General features: G+C 43.9%; 1 protein-coding gene across 1 annotated transcript; it reads left to right on the forward strand.

Annotated features, from left to right (window-relative positions):
• Positions 1 to 3,345: 3,345 nt before the first annotated feature.
• Alkal2 (ALK and LTK ligand 2) lies at positions 3,346 to 12,840 on the forward strand. The gene is made up of 5 exons (XM_021179222.2): positions 3,346 to 4,055; positions 6,005 to 6,058; positions 6,139 to 6,219; positions 9,032 to 9,097; positions 12,251 to 12,840. The coding sequence occupies exons 1-4, from the start codon at positions 3,800 to 3,802 to the stop codon at positions 9,094 to 9,096; spliced, it is 456 nt and encodes a 151-aa protein (XP_021034881.1). The 5' UTR covers positions 3,346 to 3,799; the 3' UTR covers position 9,097; positions 12,251 to 12,840.
• Positions 12,841 to 14,552: the final 1,712 nt, after the last annotated feature.

The raw sequence follows: 14,552 nt of genomic DNA on the forward strand, positions 1-14,552 counted from the left end.
ATGGTCCAAAATAAGGTATCGAAGACTGGGAAGACAGAAAGGACTTACACGGTTTTACACATGGGGTAGAAAGACACTTAGAATTCTGTACAGATGCCATTACTGAATTCTTAGAGAGCTAAATTACTACATTTTTGTTAGAAAGATTGGGCCAGTAATATGAGGTAATAAGAACCTCCTAAAATATTTATACAGTTTCTAGTACATTCTTAGCATACTACTTTATATTGACAGTAAAATCAACAGAATTTCTATATTTTCTTGTAGTCCATAAAGGTATTGTTTATGAAAGATGACTGTTCATCTTTCTAATGATATGATTGTTAAGTAGCTAATATACTTTAAACAAATATGATTATTCATTTTAAGACATGCTGTTTATATTTAGCTGTATTATATGCCATACCACGAAGATTTTAAGGTAGTGATTCTCAACTTTTCAAAGGCTGTGACCCTTTAACACAGCATGTTGTGGTGATCCCCTAACCATAAAATAATTTTTGTTGATACTTCATAACTGTAATTTTGCTATTGTTATGAATCATAATGTAAATATCTGTGTTCTCTGATGGTCTTTGTGTTGGTTAAATTTTTTTGTCAGTTTAACACAAGCTAGAGTTATCTAGGAAAAAGTACCTTGATTGAGAAAAATGCCTCCATCAGGTTGCCTGTGGGCAAGTCTGTATGGTATTGATTGATGACTAAAGTGGGAAGGTCCAGCCCACTGGAGACAGTGCCACCTGTGAGCAGGTGGTCCTGAGTTTTATAAGAAAGCAGGCTGAGCAGGTCATGTGGAACAAGACAGTAAGCAGCAGCCCTCCATGGCCTCTGCTTCATTTCCTGCCTCCCAGTTCCTGCTCTGAGTTCCTGCCTTGGTTTCCCTCAGTTGACTGAAACTAGGGATACAGAAGCCAAATAAACCCTTTCCTTCCCAAGGTGATTTGGTCGTAGTTTTTATCACAGCAATAGGAATGTAAACCAGGACAAGCTAGAATATAGTTTCTTCCTATTTTTCTCTTTTTAGCTCATGAAATCCTTGGCAATAGACTGTTGCTCACTTAGTAAAGAAGGGAGTATATAAATTTAATAACTTTTCCTCCCCCCCCCCCCGTATAGATGTTAAACTAATAGAAATGACTTCAGGAGAATTACCTTCAACTTTTTGTAGGAATTCGTTTGTTGTTATTGGTGATACTGCAAAATTTTATAGTTTTAGATTAGGAACAATGTCCAATAATCATATAGGCTGACTTTATGTAAAGAAAATTGGAGTGACTGAGTAATATTCCAATCTATATTCAAAAATCCTTGTGAACTTGCATGTATGGTCTTGAAATCAGCCTTTGCTACCAAAGATCTTAAAAGACCCACCATTCTAGTAAGCAGAGAACTCCAGAGAGTTCATCTTGACAATATCATATAAAAGCTGAATATGCACAAATAGTGAATGCATCCCTTCAAACAAGTATTTAAAGTCTGGAAATGTTTATGTTATATGAAATGAGGAATGCTTGGAGTCTTTTGACCATACAACTTTGCAAGATTAAACAGACACGTAAATTGTCTGATCTTTGATTGCCAGATTTCATGTCTAAAAACCAACCAGACATACATTTTCTCTATTGTTTGTGCACATAACTATCTCTGTAGTGCGCTGAGTTAAGCACAATACAATTGGGTGATGGAGAGGAGTCCCACAAGGACTCCGTTTGTCTCACTGACAACCAGAAAGACCACAGAAGGATCATTTCATCACTAGCACTTGCTGTGCTGGTAGAATGTGAAGGGGTGGGTTCCGTTCCATTGCTGTTATTTGTTTTATTTCAGGTCTAGGTAAATCTAAAACAGTATGGGATTAAGCAAAACATGATCACAATAACCTGGAAAATTTCTAAGTCTCCATTGCACTGTGATTAGTGGTGCATAGATGTGCAGATACCAGAGTATGATGGATGCTGACCTGCTAAAGGAGAAAGCAGATGGACAGTTGGACTCCCTATTGCCAGAAGAACTTCACGTCCCTTCTTACAGGGATAGAGAAAAGGAGGGAAGGAGAAGTACCCCATCTTATCTGCTTGAGATCTGTTTCTCAGGAAATCTTCCTTCGTCTTGCAGTGCATGTCATCAGGATCCTATGTCTTTCAACTATATTGCATGCAACAAAACTAAATAAACGGGGGGGGGGAGGGGGAGCCCTAAACTAAAACTAAAACTTTAAAAAAAAACCCAAATTTGAAAATCAAATTGTTAGGGTCTCCCATAGCTCCTGGTCCCACTCTACCAGGCACTTGATCTGCTAGGGAAAGAAAACCAGTGGAAGGAGGGAGAAGGTGGTGGAGAGAGGAAATGGAGTTAGAAGTCAAGAACTGTGCAGAGCAGGGGCTGGCACACAGTGATCCCTTGCTCACCCTTGGCCAGTGCAGGTGCGCACCTGTAAGGCACTGCATTTTCGCAGCAACCTGAGCAACTGCAACTGCGGGTTAAAGATCAAGGCTTTTAATGCTTGCCTTCTCCCTTTCCGATGCTGTACTAAGAACACCTTTCCCCGATGTGATCGCCGACTTGGAGGACTTCCAGCTCCTGCCCAGAAAGCACCAATGAAATGGGAAACTGTGCAGTTGGTAATACTTATCACAAGAGGAAAAAAAAAATCAAGCAAGTAAATTGCTGAGCCCTTGTAAATGTGCCTGGCTATTTCCAAAAGATCAAACTTTCTTAAAGATGCAGCTTTGAGTGGCAAGAGCTCTGGAGCCAACCAGGCCCAGGGTCCAGCGTGGTACAGCAGTGTCGCTGCTCTAAGAACCTTCATAGGCTGCTTGGGTTCCTCCAAGTGCTTTCTGCAGGGCGCTCCTGCTCCCATCGTCTTCTTCAGAACCAGAAGCCTGCCTGTGTTCAGTAGATCCCTTCTTCAGAAAGTCCAGACTCTAGATGACACTCAATGTTGAGGCAATCAAGCAGCTCCTTTTAAATAGCCCAAGATCTACATTTAGACAAAAACAGATCCCAGTTCCCGGTAAAGGCGTTTCTGCTCATCCTGTCACTTGTGACAGGAACGGAGGGAAACAGACTGCGGGAGAGGGAGACAGGAGAGGCAGAGGAAGGACAAGAGAGGGGGAGACCAGACGCGGGTGGAGACGTGAGGGAGGGGCGGAGACTGAAGACTGGGCCAGGAGGGGACAGGGGAGGGGATGAGAGAGCGAGAGGCGGAGGGGGCCTGACGAATATCCGCGCCCCAGAGCGGCGCTCCGTGGTTCTAATTAAAGCGGCGCTCGGAACCCGGGGGACCCGCCTGACGTCGGCGGCCGCGGGGATAAGAAGCGCCCGAGGACAGCGGGACTCGGAGCAGCAGGGTGAGCGCTGTCCCCTTAGGAGCTGCGCGTCCTGTGTCCCTGCGCTGGACAAGTGGGGCTGGAGCTCATCAAGTAGTGTCGGGACTGGGGGACCGAGGAGCGCGGCAGACGCGGGACCTCTGGTGATCAGGTGCCCGAGGGCGACGCGGGATCCACGGCGTGGGCGCAGGTGCCCGAGAGCAGTGCGGGGCCCACCGCTGGCAGGTGCCCCGACCTCTCAAGTCCAGGGCTGCCCATTTGCTCCGCAGCTCCGGACCTCGGCAGCCCCCAGGGCGTCACCTGTGGCCTCGCATCTCAAAGAGGTGTCTAAAGACCCCGCGCGCCGTCCCCGCGGTGAAAGAAAGTTGTGCGGCGGGCTCAGGCTGCGCCTGGACTCTGCGTGCGGGAAACTTGGGCGCCGGCTACTGGGGCGGCGGGTCCCAAGACCCGCGACACAGGCCACCAGGGCCATGCGCGTGTCCGGGCGCCCGATGCTCCTTGCGCTGCTGCTACTGCTGAGCACGGTGGGGGACCGGGGACGAGCACAGTCCAGGGGGCCTGCAGACCCGCAAACGCTGCTGAGGTTGCTAGTTGAGCTGGTCCAGGAGCTGAAGAAATTCCACATAGGAGACTCCAAGAGGTTGCAGCTCCTTGGCGAGTCCGACTTTGCCCTGGGCCGCAGAGAGGCCACGGATTATGGGGCAGACCAAGAGGAGCAGAGAGTGGGTGAGTGTTCCTCGGTGTAGACCTGGTGGAGGGCTTAGAGTGGGTGAGAATCCAGCAGTGTAGACCATAAAATGAAAGAAAGTAAGGGGCGAGGGGTTCTGGCGGCATAGATTTTGAAAGGCAGAAAGTAAGAGGTGAGTATCTGGTAGCGTAGACTGTGGGGTCAGAGTGTAGAAGAGGGAGCCTTAGCAGTGTGCAAACGAGAAACAGAGTGGAGTAGTGTCCCGCAGCAGTGTAGACCACAAGGTACAGAAAGTTAATAAAATTGAGCTGTGGCAAGAATGGACCAGTGGAAAGTGGATGAGGATCCGGGCAGTGTAGACTATGAGGAACAGAAAGTGAGTATCCCAACAGTGTAGATCTGAGGGGGAGAGAGTTGGTAATTGGTGGGTGTCCGACAGTGCCAACCTACAAGGTAGAGAGTGAATGAGGGCCAAGGCTTTGGACCACGAGGACTGGAAGGGGTGGGGTCCTGGACACGTAAACCTAATAGACAAAATTGATGAGAATGAGTCTTGGCATATGGACCTGAGAAACCAAGTATGTGTGATTGCCCAGCAATATGACCTGAAGAGTGAGTGGGGTCCTGTCACTGTGGGCCCCAAAAGAGTTCTAGCCACACTGTATACTGAGGAGCAAAAGTGGGTCTTGACAGTATGGATGGAAGGGCTAACTTCCGTGTCTGAAAGACATATTAATATTTTTTAAGACCTGCTTCTCAGAAACACAGGTTTAAAGATAAATCAACTTTAAATTTTAACAGGGTTTGTGTGTGTGTGTGTGTGAGTTCATTTTGTTTTGTTTTTTGCTTGTTTCTCAAGAAAAAAAAACTGGCAGGAACAAGAAACTGTGTGAGCCTCTCAGATAGCAATCCTAATCCACTTCCAAGATGTGCTGGTGCACAGTTCAGGACACTCTGCTCTTTGCAGGGGAGGCTTCCCAGTCCACCATTTCCAGCAGAGGCAGAAATGGCCAGAGCTTCCCTGATGGAGCCCTTCCCGGAGTGGCCCGTGGGAATTTCTCAGGGAAGCATACAAGCTTTTAATGCTTTCATGACACAATTAGGTCAAATATGATAGGGTCACGTTTGTGTAAACTGACTCAAATAAGGAGTGCACGAAGAAAGGCCTTGGGGAGTAGTCTCCATGTCCCTCGTGGAAGACTCGATGCCAGTGTCTCTCTTCAGCTATTGGGAAAGCAGAGAACAATATTTCTGGTAAAATGAAATGTGACATTACACAATCACAGAGAAACTACTTGCCTCATGTGGGCCAGAGACATAGAAATGATTGAAGAGGCTGAGAAATGAAGCAAAAACAATACCTAAACTCAGAAAAAAAATATCAGGGAACCAATGCTGGAGACCAGGTGCCCACTAAAAGCATGACTATGAAATGATGTGTGAAAACCTTTCTTTAGGTCCCCTCCTTTGCCTTATAAACCAAGGCGATGTATATTCCCATCTGTTCCCACCAGCCTATCAGAAAACCCTAAAGAAATTTGATCCTTAAAACATTACCTACAATGTATATTGTCCAGTGACACATTTGGGGAGTTGAAGGTTCAGTTTTATTTCTTGAACTTTTAAATGCTGTTGAATTTGATTCCAAAGTTCTTCCGATTAAAGCGTTTACAAGTGATTGATTCACTGGAACATAACCAAAAAGAAAAAAAAAATGTTTTTGTCATCCTGTAACTTTATGGCCTCCGAGAGAGAATAGACTGGTAATATTTAGAGCTTTAAAAGTAGTTAACGCTGCTTGAGAAGAAAAATCATGTCCCGACCTAAGTGTCCACATTGTATTTTGTGCAACTACCAAGTGTTCTCCTGTTTTATCCAATGCATTGTAGTATGGATAATGCAATTCTCAGAATTTCCTCCACACTCACTTTATGACCACACTTCATAGGTTCTCTGTTCAAGTAATACGATTTCTCACCCCTCGTAGAGATTGTTCCTCGAGATCTAAGGATGAAGGACAAGTTTCTGAAACATCTCACAGGTGTGTGTCCCCTTCAGTCCTCTGCCCTCCCTGCTCCTTTGTGCCCTGAGTCTTTGTGACTTTCTTCCTCTGTGTTCCAGGTCCTCTTTATTTCAGTCCGAAGTGCAGCAAGCACTTTCACAGACTTTACCACAACACGAGAGACTGCACCATCCCCGCATGTAAGTGAGCACCCAGTAGACAAAACTCCACTCTTTCCTCAATGCAGTGGGTCTGCTCTGTGTCAGGCGTGGGGGCCTGAGTGTCTCCACCTGACTGGATTGAGACAGGATGCCCAGACATTGGAGTAGATGGCTTAAACTGTCCAGCAACCAGTGCCACTCACTATATTGGACGTAATCAGCTCTTGCAATGGGTTGACCCCTTCCATTCACATCCTCATTTGTTTATGAACTCTGCACAAAATCCACATTCTATTCAGCTGAACATCACACAGGTCAGGTGTGAGTTGCTTGGGTGTCTGCTGGTGGTCAGAGTGTTGAAGTAACCAGGCTGGTTGGCCTGAGGTTCTTTGATCAAACTATTCTGACCATCTCCATGGCTCTGACTAGTGTGGTTTTCATCCCATCAATAATAAAACCCTCAGCACCCAAGAACTTTATTTGCTATTCCAAATGCTTTTCTTTTGGCTGTACTTCTTCAGCTCAGTGACATGAGGCCCATACATTGGCCCCATTCCTCATATGTCTTTCTTTCCTTTAAAATTTCTTTTCTTTTTCAACAAGCTTCACCTATTTATGTACTGTAATATAGTTCACTTCCCCGAAATGGCTCCTTGCACTCTTCATACAGCCATTCTTTAAAATGGGATGATGATCTTTGCTTGATTTAAAACTGAAAGAAGAAAAGCCATGCAGACACACCAGGATCTCGCTGGCAGAGGTGGCAGAGGACCGAGCCCAGTCAGCAGACTGAAGTGGCCTTTTCGCTTGCCACAAAATATACCGGTTACATGAAGTAGTAATTTTCTTTTTTCTGTTTAGGCAACAGAGCTTTTCTGAATAATGATGTCTGTCGTTTACAGACTGCTTCAGTGTGACAGACACTGCTAGGTAGGCTCATGCCCTCACATCTGTGGGTCTTGGACCAGCAGGGCTGCTTCAGTTGCCCTTATCAGACAGAGTCAGGCCTGAACCCCAAGGTGAGCAGACACGCTCCCTGCAGAATTCGATTTTCCACTTGAACTTGCCATAAGTTCCCCTTCTCTCATTACCTTCCCTGCTCTCTTGTGCACTGAAACCATCTTCTGTTTGAGAATTAACTTCTTTCTTGAGGCCATAGAACCTTTTTTATTGTTTAAGTGTGTATCTATCTATTTTACAATAAATATTCTCATACAATGTGATTCTAGATTCTAAATTTTAACATGACCTTCTAGCATTAAAACCTATCCAATTGGAGATTAGGAGGCAGGATTTAAATGGCTTGTCACAGAGGCATCAACAAGCCCAGGCTCAAGGCTCAAGGCACAAGCTCCACCCTACAGACTCTTCAAGCTTCTCCCAGAGAGTTGTACTATGCTCCACACTGCCATATCCTTTTGTAATAATATACAGAGACTTCTGGTCACATCTCAAGCTGAGTCCCCAGAGGTGGAAGCTTGACACCTTTGTGCATTGAGATTAACCCCTTCCAACTTCTTCTTCCATAAAGAACAGAGCAGTAGGTAGCTCTTCCAGGGTGCTTTAAGATGTTCAGAAATTTGCTGAAATCCTGGGGCGCTAGAATCAATACGGACCAGAGAGCCCAATCTTCTTAGATAGCCATAGTAGCTTGGCGGAATGAAAACCAAGTCTTTCTTCTTACCGATAAACAGAATATGTTCTACCTACATGGATATTAGTGGTTGTGGGACATTGTTTGAGACTTGGACTGAGATAGGAACAGCTAGGATCTCCACAGGATACAAATGCAAGTATTTACAGTTTGTTAATTAAGTCACTCCTGGACTCACAATCTACTCCATCCTATTTAGGAAAACTGATTCCAAACAGTGAGCAAGAAAAGCAATAAAGTCAAAATCTAGGAGATTAAGTCCAAACAAGTTAAGCTCTCTTTCCTCTTTGAACCAAAAGTATATATGCCATGAATGTTTCGAAGGTAACTTGCTGGGCGTGTGTAGCCATTGTCATTGTCACTCATTCAGATTCTCCTTTGAGGGTGAATACTTCCTGAGAAGTAAACTGTAGTAAATCATAAATCACAAAAGCTTTTCACATAAGTGTGTCTTGGGGAAATTCTTCTATAGCTGTGGTAACTGAGCTTTCCTACGTATTTTTTGATGGAGTAGAAGAATGAAGTGTGGAATCATAGGAAGCCACACAGTTACACTTCTTATTATACTTGAAATTTTGCTTTTTAATCCCCGCTTTACTGTTGATGATTGATTTAGCCTCCCCCCCCCCCCCCCAGCACTTTCTCACTGCTACACCTATTCCCATTTCTTTTTTTACTTTTTGGAACATACTCTTGTTAAGCTGCTCAGGGTGGCCTCAAATTCATTCAGTAGCCCAGGCTAGCACTGAACTTATCCTCCTGCCCTGCTTCTTGCATAGCCTCCCACACAGATCCCTTTGACCCACTTTCTTTAAAACATCACTGTAAAAGTCTGTATAAGGCTCATCTCAGGTGGGGACTTGGTCTGCATAGAATCTGCATTCAGGAGGAATGTAAAAAGCCTATCTCACTTGAAGCAACGCTCGTGTCATTTCTGTGAAGCTGGCAGCCATAGTTCAGAGGACACTGTGTCTGTCCCCTCCGTAACCTTCATCTTATTTCTGCTTGTAATGCCAAGAAAGTAAGCAACTTAGAACTCATGATTCCAGTTAAGGCTCTATTGCTTCAGAATATTAAAAAAAAAGTGTTGTATATACTTGCAAAACAAACAAATGAACAACAACAAAAAACAGCCTATGTTTCATTTTAGTGTTGTGCAGACAACTGACAAGGGTCCATGGTTTGTTTTCACTGCAGACTATAAAAGATGTGCCAGGTTACTTACTCGGCTGGCGGTCAGTCCCATGTGCATGGAGAGATAAGGTAAGCTCTCAAACACTCGTGGTGGCCACACAGCAGGTGTCAGGATCCCATTTAGGTCATAAAACACACATGGAATTCAGTCATGCATTTTCTACAGTAGCCTCACTCTGAGCAAAAGACAGTCAACTCACCTCAAAACATTGGCCATGAGTAGAAGGCTCCCCCTGCTGGCTATCTGTAGTGGACATTGTTATTGGAAGTTGATATTAGCACTTCGCTGATTTCAGCACAGGCAGTTTACATGAGGACACAGGTTTCAACCTATTGCTGTCTACTTCCAGGTTCAACACTTACGGATAGACACAAATGTATTTCGAATTTTATTTAATAAACAACATAAAGAATGTGGTAGGCTAGGAACTGTGGCTCCTTGCTAGCTGACAATGCACTGTGTATCAGCCCATAAAAAACAAATTCAAAAACTGAGGTACAGGGGGCGGGGGATATAGCTCAAAGGGTAAGGGCACTTGACATGTAAGCACGAGGCTCAGAGTTTAAATCCCTCTTAGTCATGTAAAATGCCAGACATGGCTACAGACACATGTAACCCCAGAGTTGCAGTGGCTACACAGGAGAAGCACCTTAATACCAGTTTTGGTGAGAGACCTCGTCTTGAAGGACTTAGGTGGAGTTGTATACTAAAACACTCAACACCCTCCTCTACCTTCTTTATGCATACACGGGCATGCACATCTACATATACGTGTACGGACCACACGCACACACAACCCCCTGAAACATACCTGTCAAATGCACATTCCCTCTGCACCTTAGTAAACAAAACATCTTTCATGCTTATACATGCTCCACTGAACCAAGCATATGTTATGCTTGATTTTTGTTTTAAGTTAGAGTATACTATTTGTTACTAACCACAGCTACACAAATTTAACATATCCTGTAAAGGTTTAGAGTCGTATCATTATAACAAAATTTAACACAGATAACATGTTTCTGTTAATGCTAATATTTAGTGACAGAAATGTCTATCAGGTTGTAACTATATACTGGAGTCCTGAAGTTCTCAGCTCAATGGATTGGGAGAAGACAGCATTACTTCCCAACACACACTCCACAGTACTCAATCATTTCAGACAAACTGACAGAACTTTAATTTAATCAGTTTTGTATTTTTAACCTCATAAGTATGCCCGGCATTATTAGGTGGTAATTCATACCACAAATAAGATCTACTTACTGAATGCAAATGGCTGTTCCCAGAAAACATGCCTGCTGTCCAGAAAAAAAAAAAAAAAAAAAAAGGTAAATGTTTCATTTTTTAAGTAGTTGCTTGTCTCATAAAAAATGGATGAGAACAGCACTCCTTCATATACAGGCATGCTCAGTACAAGGGCAGCATTGTGCAGAGGCAAACCTTGGACCTGGCTGGGTCAGCAGGGCCGGCACACAGCAGCCTCCCAGTGTTGGCCACTGTATCCTCACAATTTGGATTGACTGACTGATCATGAACAAGAAACACTAAGAGTAAGAGGCTCTCTACTAGGGATGAGAGAACAGCAAGGGCTTCGCACGCACGCACCCGGCACTCTCTGGAGGGAGCGTGTGCTCTTAGGCCAAAGCTGAGAAGTGCATGTCCTCATTTCCCTTTGCAGCATTTTCCATTTTCTCACTGCATTTATAGCTAGCACACACACACACACACACACACACACACACACTTATACTGGAGGATAAAAACCTCACTTCCATTATGTGTCTTTGTAGAGATGTCGCCACCTTACTAGGAAGGCACTTGGGAACTATTTCTATTTACTTGTAAATCAGGAAAGACTGTCCATCTTATCCCCTGAGAACATTCATGCCTTTGGTACCAGCCTCCTGAGGGCTGGCTGCTCCTGCACAGGATTCAGTTTCCCAGAGACAAACCACCACCAGGACTCATGTGCCTGCTGTAAACGGTCTCTGTCTGCCAGGCCTCAGCAGCACATCCGTACTTGCCCAGTACAGTAGCTTACAGAAAAACATGAAGGAAAAGGCAAAGTATGTTGAATAGATGTGGCATAGGACAGCCACAGTAAGTCTCACACCGGCCTCTGTTGTACCCCTGCATTATCCAGGATGGATTAGACAGGATAGTGCAACATGGTTACAAGGGAAGGAAAATCTCCTTCACAAACTTCTGCACCAAGGGCCACCTGCTTCAACAGTCAAAATGAAATAGGTTCAGTTTGGCCAAAATATGGGCGTGCATGTCAGTTCAAAACACTAGCATCTCTGTCAAGAATTAGTTTAAAACTTTTATTATTCTTATTTTTTAAGACTTAGGTAGGTGTCTCTGTACTTTGCAGATTGGTTCAAGGACACTAGTTAGACCCTCAGGGCCAGAGTAAGCATGTCTCACTACCATGGAGAAAACCCAGAGCACATGTTCTGCTGGTTCACAGTGGCCATACCAGTTTTCTGCTATAGCCAGTCTTCATTTTCTAGCTTCAAGACCACTGGACTAGATTCCTGTCCCAGCTCTAGACCAGAGCCTACAGGGCAGGTTTTATAAGTCCTATAGGAAAAGTAATGAGCAAACTCATGAGGGTTTCTTGGAGAAACTCAGTAGCCTTCCTCTCCCCAGAGAAAGCATATCCAGTCACACATATACCACATTACTGAACCTACAGATCAGCTAAATGCAAAGTCTGAGCTCTGGGCTATTTTTTAAAGCATAGGCATAGGTAGTAAATAGTACACATGGTTTAACCTGAATATGGCCTTGTAACCTTGATGCTACCTTCGTGACTAAAAGGTAAACAGGTATTCTAACAAGGAGCACTAAGGGTCTTTGAGTAAATAGTGGCTTTGTGAACATAGTGTGAAGCAAGCAAACTCTTCCCCAGAGGTGACACAAACTACATCTCTTGACAGGATACCCAAAGTGCCCCATCACACCTAAGACCAAGCACCAAACGTGACTTGAGCAAGTATTTATTCACAGGTGTGCATGGTGGCTGTCACCCTTAGGCATCGTGAGCACATGGTAACTATAGAACTGGGTTGTTTTCCAGGTGGGAGTCGGGGAAGGACCTAGACTTTGAACGTTAAGAGAAATACGGGTTCCTTCTTTATAAACTTGTACCATATCATCTAGAATTGGTAATAAGAAGTAAGTAGCTATCTGACACCAAATGTCATTGTTTTCAGCTGCAAAGGAGCAACACACCAGGAACCTTGAAAAGTGCCTTGGAAACCAACAGAACAGAACCATCTTCATGCCCACTTCCTGTGGACAGAGATTTATTTTTGCACTCTTCCATAATTCCTTTGCATTTTCTATGTTGCTGACAGTTTACAAATATGCATTCAGTGACTCAGTGTATCTGTCAGTGAGATTGGCCACTCTTAAGATTGTAAGAACAGACAACATTCCACATTTGATGTATTGTTCTGTAAAATGAGGTCTTTTCTTTTTAAGATTAGGTGGAACCACAAGGACTATTTCTTTAGAAACATAGGCAGAACATTAAACTGTATTTTCATAGAGCATATAGTATGATTTGACATTTTGTATTCTACAATTAAAATCCCAAAGTATAGTTTGGAACTGCATGAAAAATTTTAATGAAAACCAAAAAAACCTCAGTTGTGTTGAAAACAGTGGCATATGTATCTGTGGCTATGCCAAGGCCAGTCCCACTTGTCCTCTGTAAATGTAAAAGTACATTCCAGGTATTGTACAATATGTAAATACTGTGAATAAATACAAGGAAATAAATGAAGTGTTTGGAATAATGAACAGTCTTCAGAATGACTCTTAAATAACAATGTCATGGCTCAGAATATATGTATATATAAACATACATACACATTGTTCACTATATATATATAGTAGATGTGACTAAGTTCTGAATGACATAAACTCCTGATCGCTTGGTCTCATTTAGCCATCAATACTCCACATCTACCATTTCGACCTGACTGTAAGAGAATGTCACACCAAGAAGCACCCTGAGAACAGTTTTTAAATTTAATGGCTATATTTTAAACAAATGTAATTTGATTGAATGTAAAAAGTTAATTTCTCTGTTCGTGAGCCCTTATAAACACACTGTGCTGTTTGGGACAGCCATAGAACAAAGCAGAACCTGACATTCCAAGGATCTGTGTGTAAGGTATACAGGTAAAATTTCAAGAAAACAATAGGATCTTATGACCTGAAAGAGAAATCTGAGATTCTGAAGCAAGCACTGAAGTAGGGTGGAGAGCTTTAACTTAATCCAGTTCCTCCTTGTGGCTGACTACCTGTCCTTTCCCTTCCTAGTTTTTAATTTAGTGAAGACTCTGANCAAAACCCCACAGGAGCCCGAAAAAGGCAGCTGAAGTGTCTGCCTNTGCTGGGACATCATGGCCTTTCTGTGAAAGGGTGCTGGGATAGCTGCTTTCTTCTGGAAGAGTCAGGTGTAAGCTTTCCTCCTTTGAGAGAGGGGGCCCTGGCCAAGAAGAGACCTGCATATTCCCAGGTCTCTGTGCTTCCTTTCAGACGTCAGGATGGGTCTTCTAACTACACGTTCTGCATGACTGGAGCTCACCAGTAGTGACCAGAGAGCTAAGACAGGCTAAAACAGACAGTTACCACCTTTTCAGCTGGGAAGCGGGTAGGGAGCACNAGCTACATGAAGAAGGCCCAAGGATAAGGATAGTGCCTGGAGTCTCTCAATTAGACTCCCCTCACCATCCAACACAGCATTGTGTGTATCCATCTCATCACTTTACTTTCTAATACAGNGGCTGAGAGCCCAAGCCTCACACTCAAGCAAAGAAAAAGGCACATGGAGGCAACATTTAGGTATCTTGTTCACTTGTCAGTAAGAAGCAGGCAGACACTGGATTTGTATCTCAGTTGTATTTGATAACTTCCCAGTTGAATTCAGGTTCCTTTCTGACATACATTCATATAAATTTGAGGTGAAAATACACCAAAATTACTCATGCTTGCCTAAAACTTTGTAAATTGCTGATGAGAGAACACTTACAAACACATACCAGTATTTAAGCACACTTACTTTGGCTCAAACAAGAACAAAGCTCAGGAAAGCAGACAAAAACCAAGTAAGACTGAAGATGGTAACTTTATCCGTCTGCTGCTCCCATCCGTTGTTATTTTTGTTCCCCTTTTAGACAGGGTGTCACTGTCCAGCCCAGGACGGCCTGCTGGAGTCCCAGGCCCATCAGCACATCCAGCGTCTCCTTTCTCAAATCCCTCAACACCCTCAGTGTGTCTGAGCTTAAACTCTGCCAGTGCTAACTGGAAGGCTGCCGTGAATGGAGATATTGTCACAATGAGAGTCTAGAGTAGAGAGGTACACGGCAAGCAAATGGCACACTGGGTGCTGGTCATGCACACGCTCTACTTAGACCCGGCTACCCAAGCTTGCCGAGCTCAGAGGCTGACCTGGACCTTCTGGGTCACTCTTACTTTACTGGGTTTTTTGTTGTTGTTGTTGTT

Source organism: Mus caroli, chromosome 12 (assembly GCF_900094665.2).
Source record: "Mus caroli chromosome 12, CAROLI_EIJ_v1.1, whole genome shotgun sequence".
In the NCBI taxonomy this organism is placed as follows: domain Eukaryota; kingdom Metazoa; phylum Chordata; class Mammalia; order Rodentia; family Muridae; genus Mus; species Mus caroli.